The sequence below is a fragment of the Amborella trichopoda genome, chromosome 2 (genome assembly GCF_054954075.1).
Source record: "Amborella trichopoda isolate Santa Cruz 75 chromosome 2, AtrichopodaSantaCruz75HAP2 v2.0, whole genome shotgun sequence".
Classification (NCBI taxonomy): domain Eukaryota; kingdom Viridiplantae; phylum Streptophyta; class Magnoliopsida; order Amborellales; family Amborellaceae; genus Amborella; species Amborella trichopoda.
The window spans coordinates 19,742,280-19,753,784 of NC_142337.1; the positions used below are offsets into that span (position 1 = coordinate 19,742,280).

Below are 11,505 nucleotides of genomic sequence, written 5' to 3' on the forward strand. Positions count from 1 at the left end.
TGAGAAAATTTTGTGGGGGTCAGATGATTAAGTAAAGAAGTATCATTTGGTCAATTAGGCTAGGGTCTGTACGCCGAAAAGGGAAGGATGTTTGGGTATTCCTAAGTTGAAATTAGTTGTCCAGACTCTAATTACAAAGTAGTGGTGGAGTGCAATACAAAATGAGAAGTAGTTGTGGAGTGATGTGTTGGTGTCAAAGTATGGTATTGATCCTATGAATCAACTCATTGCTAGGGGTCAAGGTGGATCACAACAATCCTATGTATGGAAATCAATTTTATCTACGAGATCTTTTATAACTAGACACACGAGATGGTCAGTGGGTCAAAGGGATGCAATCCTCTTTTGGCATCATAAATGGGCACGTGAAATTCCCTTTAAGCTGCAATATCCAGATTTACTTCGAAGATGTGTTCAACCATTGGCGAAGGTCAATGAGGTTTTAAATTCTAACGGTCAATATGTGTATTGGATATCAATTGCATGTATAACCATTTACCTCACAATGCAGAGGAACAATTTATGGAACTGTTGAAGGTGTTGGAAGAAGTTCATTTTTCATGCCCTGAGAATAATGAGGCAATGTGGGAGCTGGAGACTAATGGCCTTTTTTCGATAAAATCCACTCACTATACTATCTTTCATGATCATTTTATAATGGGTATGCTTGATTTGAAAGAGATTTGGAAGTGGAAAATACCTCATAAAGTACATGCTCTTATTTAGGTTATGGTTCAAGGAAAGGTGTTAGCGATTGATAATCTAAAGAAGAGAGGAAGAATAATTGTACATGTTTCACTCTTGTGCAAGAATGACGTGGAGAACGATGATCATCTATGCCTTCACTGCACTTACACATACCATTTGTGGTGTTGGCCAATGCAAATGTAGGTGTTTCTTTGCTGTATCCATCATCGGCTATTAGTATTGTTAATCACCTCAATGTTATTAGAATACCAAAGGCTGGTGGCATAAGTTGAGATATTTTTCAAGGAACTTTGGTTAGAAAGAAATAAAAGAACTTTTGAGGGGGATAATAATGGATCTACAAGATTTTAAAAAATAGAATCTTGTTTAGAGTGTAGAGTTGGTTTGGCATTACTAAGGAATGGTGGTGTAAGGATTGAGAGTTCTATCATGCTTTATTTATGTATGTTGTCCTCATATTTTTCATACCAATTAAAATTTTTGCCCGATCTCGATTTCGGACCTTACCGGACTCTATAGGAGCCTAGAAATCTCGGCTAGTGTAGAACTCGTCATTTTGGAACTGCTTAGGGTCTTTGTCGTAGAGGAGACCTCAAACTTTTCAGTGGTATGCAGCACGCTTGATTCCGAGCTACGATTAGAAAGTTATGGTCTATGCAGTCCGACTTGGCCGCCGGCCCTATGGACTGGAAATTCAGACCACCACGTCGTGCGAGTGCGCATCCCTAGGCATGGAGAAACACTTTCTAACACTTATGATTAGTCAATCAACATCCATGCGCCATCATTACACTCATGCACACACACACCCATGCACCATAATTACACAGATGCACACACACACACACCCATGCACCATCATTATACACATGCACACACACACCTATGCTTAATGATGATCACACATGCATGAGTGTCATGTGGCACCCACACACACCTACATGCACCATGATCTTGATATGCATACCTACCCATAGCCACATGAATGCATGCATAATGAAATCTCTACATTATGTGCATGTGTTCTATGTGGCACCCTCATACTCATATCATGCATATTTACATGAACCCTCATACATTCATGCTATGGACATATGCATGAACATAAACACTACCCTATATGCACGATTGACAAGTGGCAATTTTTCCCTTAAAAATGGGGGTGATCATCCTCAATTGTATTTAAAACCTTTTATTTAGTCTCATCTCTCTTTTAATCAATCTCACCCTCCCTCTTGAGCCTTGGCTAGCTCATTCTCTCCCCCTTAGTTCACTAGGTGATCACCCCTTCCGTTTCTTGGGCTCCCCCTCTCACCTTCTTGGTTCCCTTCTCCTCTTCTTTGGACAGTGTTCTCGCGTGGCGGTGTTCGGCGCTCTCTTTTGTAAGTAAGTAGAAATATCGATCTGGATTTGATGATTGATAGTGTTAAAAAATCACAATCTTGATTGAGAATTTCTAAAATTCTTTAGTAATTGGAATGAATTATTAGAGCATCTTTTACCTTGTATAAGAGTATGATGGATCTGATAGTTGAATTTCAAGGATTTTACATGTTTTTATGTGGTACTTTTGACTGACCAAAACTCATTAGAACGAGATGAAACCACTTTATAATATCAAAAACATGAGTCTAGTTTAAATTTAGTTCTAGGCTCATGATAAAATTCTCAATAGTGTGTGTACATCTTAGTTAGACGCACCTAATAAAAATATAAAAAAACTAATTTGTAAAACTAAATTGACCAAAATACCCCTGAAACTTTTCGGGGGTATTTTGTTCAATTTATTTCATGTAAAAGATATTTTTTATGAACACACGCTTCAAATTTCAAGTCATTCCGATATGTATAAAAAAATAAAAAATAAAACACTACTGGACATTTGTGATCGTCAGATCGGCCTAGATTCGATCTGGGCCGTTCGGTGTTTACTGTAGCAATACACGAATAGGCGTATCGTAGCATCTTCCATGTTTTAAACTACTAAATTTAGATTATTGTTTATCTTGATATGAATCATGTGCATATGGTTTATGTATCACGTTTACTTTATTTGTTCAATAAGGAATACATGATATGTGTAAGATTAGAAATGAATCTTTCTAATAACATGTATTAGAATGCGTGAAATAAATACGTCAAATTTCTAAGTACTCTTGTCAAAAAAAATAAAAAAAAATCATCTTGGTAGAGTGGATATGCATGATTGAGAGCAATGTTTTCAGTACAAACGAGCCACTAAACGGTGAGGATTCTGCTTAGTCAAAATTGATCCAACCATTACTCAAACTGGTTAGATCGGATTTTAGAAAAAGGAAAGAAAATAGATATCATTGTTTAAAAATACAAATATATCAAAGATTTGACAAATTTTATTTAAATGGTCAAATTGGTTAAAATCGGCTAGTCTAACAGGTCAAACAATAGTTTTAATCGAATTTTGACCAACGACCAGACCATCAAAGGAATCGGTTAATAGCCCGACCGATTAGACTACAAGTTTGTCCAGTCTTGAGAATAATTATGATTGAAAGCTCATGGGTTCAACCTCTTCCTTATAGCAGTTTTTATTTTTAATTAAGGGGAAAGTTTATATAAAGCCTAGGCTTTAAACAATCAAATTAGAGCCTATTTTAAAATTTTCACTATAAGAGGTTGTTTTGATGCCCAAATATCTTTGAATTGATCATCTTGACATCAAGATGTATGGACTTGAAAAAAAAAATGGATTTCAAATTTTGGAAATAGTGCATCTTGTACTGCATTTTTTGACCATCAATTTTTTAGTTATTCTAGTTTTTATAGATTTGCTCAATCTACACTATTTTTGAAAATATATTTTAAGGCTAGTCAAAGATTTCCAGTATTGACACCACATTTCTCAACACCATTTGAAGGTGGCCTCTAATTTGATTGTTTAGAGCCTCGGCTCTATACAAACCGCACCCTTTAACTAATGCCACGTTGCCTCTAACATAAAGTGTGCCCATCTTAATATACACATATACCTAGTACATATAGGGTGTGGTTTGTATAGAGCCTAAATTAGAGCCTACCTTCAAATAGTGTAGAGAAATGTGATTTCAATATTGGAAGTCATTGTGATAGACTTAAAATATGTTTTTATATTTATTTATAAAGTTTAAAGCTTCATAAATAGTGTAGATCGATAGATTCGTGAAAACTTACAAATCTCGAAAATTAATGGTCCAAAAATGCATTACAAAATATACTATTTCGAAACTTGAAATTCATTTTTCTCTCATGTACATGCATCTTGATACCGAGATGATCAATTTGAAGATATTTGGGCATAAAAACAACCTCTTCTAGTGAAATTTTTGATGTAGGCTCAAATTTGATTGTTTAGAGCCTTAGTTCTATATAAACTTTTTCCTTACAAATAACCTTTTGTTAGATATGTAAAAACACACCCACCATAGACTTAAAAGACATGGCTACTACCATCTGGGTCACTTAAGAGCGTTGTATTTACTTTTGGGAATTATTATACATAAAATACTTGTAGAGTAATAAACCGCACGGAAGTGATGAGGAGTACGGTCTTTTTGGCCATGTACTAGCACCTGGACACATACTAAATATTGCCGCTTATGTTGCCATTCATCTGACACTGATTAGAGAGAGAAAGGGCATAGCTAGAGGGAGTTAGAAAGCGCAAACTTTGAGGGGTTACAAAAGAGAAAAGACTCATAATTCGTAAAATAAAAATAAAAATAAAAAATAAAATAAATAAATAAATTTATGAAGAGGAGTTTTTTTTTTTAATGCGTTAAGGGCAATTGTTTAAAAAGCGGATCGGTGACTCAGATCGGGCACTTCAAAAATGATCCGGATCGGCGAATCGACGATTCGGATCGGGAATTGGCTGTATCGATTGGATTAAAGATTCAAAAAAATCCGAAAAAATTATTAAAATTCATTATAAATGTTGTTTTTTAGGAATCCAATAAAAAATGAGGGTACTACATTATGAACTTTCATTTTTTTCATCAATTTGTGAATACTGAGATGCTCTTTCACTGTATAAACTTAAGTATTAAATTTGCATCACATAAAAGAAAAATCATAGAATTATCATGGATAAAATATATAATTATACATGGACTATAATAAAGAGTAGACTAAATAAATGAAAGAATGGCCATTAAAATCTTGTTTTGGCGAAAAACCCTAATCCGCTAAAAAAACTCAAATTATTATAGCCAAACTAACTATAATCCAAAATTATTACAACTTAACTAATTTTAATATTATATACTGAAATTATAATTATTAATTTGGATTTCATAATTATTTTATTAGACAAATAATAACAAAATAAAAATATTTTATAATATTATCTAATTTAAAATGTATTATTGACAACTGTAAGAAAAATAGTACATTACATAATTTATAATGTAAAAATTAATAAATAAAATAAATGTAAAAATGAATAAAATGCATACAAATTTTGGAAATAACACTTCAATTTTTCAAAAATTTAATTTTTTAGGTTTCTATAATAAATTTAGTGAAAGAGATTGTTAGTAGAAAGAGGGAGATTTCAAATAGAATAAACTTTTTATTTTTTATTTTTTTATGTCTTTCATATTATTTATAAAAATAATTATACCACTATATACAACAAAAATTAACTGCTATACAAAAAAATAACTTTTTTTTTTCATTTTTTTATGCCTTTTATATTATTTACAAAAATATTTATACTACTATATACAACAAAAACTACTATACAACATATATACAACAAAAACTACAAAATATACAACAAAAACTACAAAATATATAACAAAGACTACAAAATATACAACAAAAACTACTATACAACAAAAACTACAAACTGTAACATCCCTTTGGGACATCAAAGCCAAAAACAGAAGTCATAACCATCACACCGTCTCATTGGATGTGATTATTAGTTGCTGATTAATAGAATATATTTACATTCCTCTTTAATTTTATGATGTTTGGGAATTATCCCACATCGAAGGATGGATATTCAACTTTGCTTTATAAATACCTATGTAATATGAAGTAAGATATACGCGCAGAAACATGGGGCAACTTCACACGTGGTATGTGGCACGTGATTTTGTCACACATGTTCGTATCGGAATGGTGACGTCAGAACCGCCGGTTGATGATGTCATCGGGCGGTCCGTGTCATAATGGTGACGTCAAAACTGCCGGTTGATGATGTCATCGGACGGTCCGTGTCGAAATGGTGACGTCAGAACTGCCGGTTGATGATGTTATCGGGTGGTTTACTGTTTAAAACTACTCGGTTCTCTCTAAACACGGGCAGTTCCCGTTTTATGTGTGAAACCGACTCGTTCTGTGGCGATTCCCGAGTCCAACTGGACGAGTTGAGCTCGACTCGATATTTTTTACATTTTTTTAAACCCTGGTTAAGAGGAGAAAGGTTATAACTAGAGAGATGTGAGTTAGAAGATACAACAGCCATGATTAGTGAGTTAGAAGATACAAGAGCCATGATTAGAGAGAGAAATAACATGGGAACCGAAAAAGAAAACGATACATTACTGAAAAATACGGCATGCAAACTTCCGTGAGGGGGATAGAAGCTAGAAGTTGTCGAAGAACTTCTTAAAACCAGTTTCTTGTAGGACTTCAAGTTATCAAACATGGAAGTGCTGCAAGAAACTAGAACTTCCAGCATCTGGAGCTGGAACCTGCAGTTATTAAACTTGCCCTAAGTGATGCTACTTTCTCGTTATCATTTTATTTTAAAGCTCACTCGCCTTATCTAAACTTTGCGAAAAGTTCAGCATTTTTAAATGGATTTGTGTTTCAAGGAGTAATCCTCGGCTATATCAGAAGACCAAAGAATAAAAATTCATAACCAAAAATGCAATTCTTGGACTAATCTACCCAGAGAAGCATGGTGTGGCTGCCTATAAATTTGATGCATGGCACATGGTTTCTAAGAGATACAGATTAAGGCAGGCTTTCACGAGTTCCCATCCATTTCAACACACCAGCCCACATGGTCACGAAACAAGAAAGAAATATGCAGCAAATATTCATGGTATCCACTCAAAAAGACTGGCAAAATCCCCTGTCCATCCATATAAACCTTTCACAAATGAATTGTGCGAAAATCGATCCCTTGATTACTAAATGTGGTCTCTGAAACCCAAAAAACAGAGAGGGACACCTGTTGTTGGTTGCTTTCCCATTAGAACTATCAGCACAGACTTGTAGACCAGGAAAGAGAACAAATAATACAGATGCCACTCATCATCAATATAAGAGCCCCATGAGAAGAGGCCAGAAACATAAAATTACAATCGAAGGCAGAGGCCAAAAGTTAAAATGTGGGCATGGTTTCCGAAGGCATAGAATAAGAACGAGAAACGTCCTCAAAGGAACAATTGTCCTTCCAAAGGATCGTTTGAACCATAAAATTAGATGTACAGCATACATAAGGCAATTTAAGACCTAGGTTAGCTATCTGTCCATCCATGCCAACTAAGTTTAGCAATGGAGCAGTCCCCATACACTTCCTTTAGTCACAAAAGATCACACTATCATATGCATCTACTATCCTATACAAGCAATTTTAACTGTGATTGTGATTTTGATTGTGAATACGATAGGTCCTTCCCCAATATGAAGAAAAAGACCCAAACACCGGCAACTAAAACTCACTCTTAAGCACCCCCACTACTGCAAGTGCAGAAGGGATCATCACGCACTCTGTCTTTATTCTTAGGGCTGCTGCTCTCTTTACCTGCTTCTCTAATACACTTTGGGTGAACTTCATAGCCACAATCGATGCATTGGTAGGCCCATCCAGAGCCCTGCTCATCGCACTCACAACATATAAAGGGCCCACCCCCTGAGGCCGCCGAAACAAGGTTGAGCATGTGGTGGTGGCCACTGTGGTGTGAAGACCTTGGAAAACTTTTCGCCTCCTCATCCATCTCCTTTTGGAGAAAGAGAATATGGTCTTGAGTAAATGGGTATGCTTTCTCCATGTGTAAGTTGATGAGGTTTCTCCCTTCACGTGTCACTGTCTTCCCGTTTGGCCCAATTATAACAAGGGCTGGAATGCCTTGAATGTTGAAGTACCTCGAGAGCCCCTTGATCCTCTCGTCCCCAAATGGCAGGGCAAGCCATGGCATTGGCTTGAAGCACTCGAGGAAGCCAGCTTCGTCTCTGTCACATGAGACAAAGACTATCTCAAAGTCTTCATTGTTTTGTTTGTGTGTGTCATAGATGGAAACCAACCTAGGGGTGAACTTGACGCAAGGGGGGCACCACTGAGCTGAGAAGTATAAACCCACAGTCTTCCCAACCAAAGAAGAGATGGGTACCTGCAATTTCCTTCCATTGTGGTCATTAAATTCATTCAATCACAACTCTCTCTCTCTCTCTCTCTCTCTCTCTCTCTCCTTTTTCTTCCTTTTTTTTCTTTTTTTTTTTTGATAAGTATTCACATCTGTTGTCTTTGATACATTTATTCCTCCCAACTTGTTCATTCTAGTCATTCAGGATGAAGGATTACATAGATACTTGCCGTGTAAGTTGTGACTTGCAATTAACCAACTTACCCAAGTGATTGATTGATTGAGGATTCCTCCTTTTGGTAACCATTCCCAAAAAAAAATTGAGAAAGAAAATGAAAAAGTAGAAGAATAACAAAGTAATATCTTCTTGGACTCACTCCAGAACCCACTTCCATTCACTAAAGCAAGGTTGGCAATGCAAACTGACCTGTTCGTTATCATGTCCGATCACAAAGTCCCTACCATCAATGGAGATGAGATTTTCGAGGGTTTGGGACTCATGCTTGGCCTTCTCCTCCGACTCCAATTCAACTACTCTCTCTTTAGTAAAGGGGAAGGCCCAAACACCATATCGATAGATGAGCTCCACGGCTTCAGTCTGAACGGTGTGGGCATGTTGATCAAGAATGATAAGACAGGGGATGCCCTCCACTTGAAACATGTCATTGAGACTCTTCTTGGTCTTGAGATCTGAGAAGGGGATTGCAAGCCAAGGCATGGTAGCGTGGTACTTATCGAATGAGCTCTGATCCTCATCACAGGATATAAAAACAATCTCAAAATTGGCATCACGTTGCTTCAATTGCTCATAAACAGAAGCCAAGACAGGTGTGAAATTTTGGCACTGAAAGTACCAATTTGCAGCAAAATATAGCCCCACTGTCATTCCATGTAGCTCTTCTACTTTAACCTGAAACCATTTCATCCAACTAGAAACTTTGAAACCAAACAAAATAGTAGACTAGTGGTTGCAAAGTTCCCAAAATTACCCAATAACTCAACATACAAGTAAGGCAGAAAAAAAGCACTGTTTGAACAGCATGGAAGGTTCATCCGGGTGTGATTCTACAGTGTTATAAGATTCACTTCACTTAGGCCTCCTTGGCCAAAGATTCGGTTTCTACATCCAAACCGAAGTGAAGTGAATCAATGCCAGTATTAATTCTAAAAGCTCCCTTGACATTTTAAAGATTTGGCAAAAACACCCCCATAATTTTAAAAATTCTGTAGAACAAAGTCTGTATGTATAAATAATTTCAACATATAAGGTATACATTAATTTATTTTAAAATTGTCTAGTAATAAATATTCTTTGAATTTTTATTTTATTTTTTTGTTCTTCACACCTGTATACTTTCCCCTAATCAGCAGAAGAGCAGAAGCGCTTTCCTTCCTCAGCCAAGACAAAGAGCGTGGCAAAGGAATAGAAGATATTGCTCTATGTAATTTACATCTAAGAATGGAAACAACCATGTCTACTTTATCTTAATAAGATCATCAATTTTCAAAAGGATAGCTCCAGTGGGGTGTGTCATGCAGCCTCCCCAAATAGCAGAAGAAAATCACTAAATAAGAGTAAAAGGGAACTAAAAGTAAATAGGAAGACAAGAAAGGAAAGATAAAGCTAAAGCATTGGCAGTTGCTCTCAGTTCATCTGCCAACTAAAGTTGAACTCCATGACAAGAAATTAATATGAGAGCAATATAGCGTACAAGAGTGTTCTTCCAGATTCAACACCAAGATTCGGAAGATAAACATATTTTTCTTCTCATCTTCTAGTTTTCCTTTTCCAAAATACAAAACAATAAATGACTTTAAGGTTCAATCTCACACAGATTAAGGTGCCATGATGTTTCCTTCCATGGCTTGCTTCAAAAATTGCATTATTTTTCCTAGGTAATTTAAAGTCTTTTGCCAAAATGAACTACAAGTACCAGGAATTGCAAACATAAAATAATAGGGAATGCCATTATTTTCCAACAACCAGCTAAATTAAAGGCACCCATCTGAAATAAAGAAGGAACCTCTTGGACATCATAACTCTCTTCCAAAGGCCTAAAAAAATAAAACAAAAACAGAACTCTCTAATATCCACAGTTTTTAAAAGAATGGGCACCAGTGAGAAATCATCAAATAGCCATTAATGTTTTTAAACAACTCTCAGAATCTGAACTCAAAAGAAAATATTGATAAAGTACACCAGGAAGTATATGTGTACTAAGTAAATCGGGAAAGGACAGAAACGCTACTTTCTCTAATCCTGAAAGTTGAAGAAATTTTTACCTATCCAACTCCATGGATCCTTTGCAATAATTCTAAAGATGAAGGTGGAAAAGATGCTCATTTGACGAACCTCAACCTAAAAATGCAATTAATTTTATACCCTAACTGACACTAGAAAATAACACTAATTCACAATGAAATAAACAAATTAATGGATTTTCCAATAAAAACAGATTAAGAAATCCACGCTTGAGCCCTAAATAAATAAATAAGAATTCCCTCATCAAACCCTAAACAACTCAAATGAAAGAAAGCCTCATTATTTATGCAGTAAATCCAGAATTCCATAACAGAAACTGCATATTGTGGAACAATACTACAAGAAGCTACAAACAATGACCCAGAAAAGATAACGACACAAAAAAAGGAAATTTCCTTTGCTTTCTCATTTCCATCAGTGGAATAAACAGAGAAACCATAACAACTGAACCATAAATAAAATGTTTCATCCGTTCAAATCCCTAAATCTCCATAAAGTAGGAAAAAAAAAGGAAGCCCGAAGTCCTGAGAGAAAAAAAAAGGTAATTTTCTAACGTTTGAGGCTTGATTGCATCAGTAGAATCAAACAAAAATGGAGTTTACAAATTACAGTGATCAATCTGAGAAAAAAAAAGGTTACAGAAAAAATCGCAACAACACATAACCTTAAAATTGTGGCTTAATCGCAATTCAACGAGCTTACCTGTAAAAATATCTCAAATAATTTGCAGAAAAAAAAAGATGGGGCATGGAATTCGGTAAAAATAATAATATATATATAAAAAAAAAAAGGCAAACCTGGGTTCCAGTTGGAGTTATGAGGAAGTCTCTTTCATCTGAAGATAACAAAGATTTGAGATTGCGATCAAGGGCAGAAGGAGAAGCAACTGCAACTGTGCTGGACGAGGAAATTGAACCCTCCATTTCCCCCGCTCCTCTCTCTCTCACTTGCCTCGCTGCCTATACCGTGCCGATGATCTTTAAAAATTATTAATATTTGGGGATTGTAACCCCAACCAGAGTACGGCTGCTCTCCGTTATTCGAGAAGATTCTCTACTACCGCGAGAGTATACTATTCATTACTTCCTTGGCCATAACACATGCCTGGAAGACCTGAATCACAATACCTCTAGGAAAAAGTTTATATGAGGCTGCAAAAAATGTAGAATTAAAGATGCACCTCAAAAAAATATA

General features: G+C 35.7%; 1 protein-coding gene across 2 annotated transcripts; it reads right to left on the reverse strand.

Annotated features, from left to right (window-relative positions):
• Positions 1–6,969: 6,969 nt before the first annotated feature.
• LOC18445665 (putative nucleoredoxin 2) lies at positions 6,970–11,284 on the reverse strand. Of its 2 annotated transcripts, XM_011629297.3 has the most exons (4): positions 11,109–11,284; positions 8,476–8,958; positions 7,990–8,075; positions 6,970–7,917 (listed from the first exon to the last, which is right to left on the reverse strand). In XM_011629297.3, exons 1-4 carry the CDS (start codon positions 11,232–11,234, stop codon positions 7,410–7,412), a joined length of 1,203 nt encoding a protein of 400 aa, XP_011627599.1. In that variant the 5' UTR covers positions 11,235–11,284; the 3' UTR covers positions 6,970–7,409. The 2 variants fall into 2 exon arrangements, with proteins under 2 accessions (XP_011627599.1, XP_006855862.1); XM_006855800.4 differs by having other exon boundaries at positions 6,970–8,075.
• Between the last annotated feature and the right edge of the window lie 221 nt (positions 11,285–11,505).

Coding starts and splice junctions, on each gene's coding strand:
- LOC18445665 (XM_006855800.4), bottom strand. CDS start 11,234: ATGGAGGGTTCAATTTCCTCGTCCAGCACAGTTGCAGTTGCTTCTCCT. Junction 8,959..11,108: donor TAACTCCAACTGGAACCCAG/GTTTGCCTTTTT, acceptor AAATGGTTTCAG/GTTAAAGTAGAAGAGCTACA. Junction 8,076..8,475: donor TCGGACATGATAACGAACAG/GTCAGTTTGCAT, acceptor AGGAAATTGCAG/GTACCCATCTCTTCTTTGGT.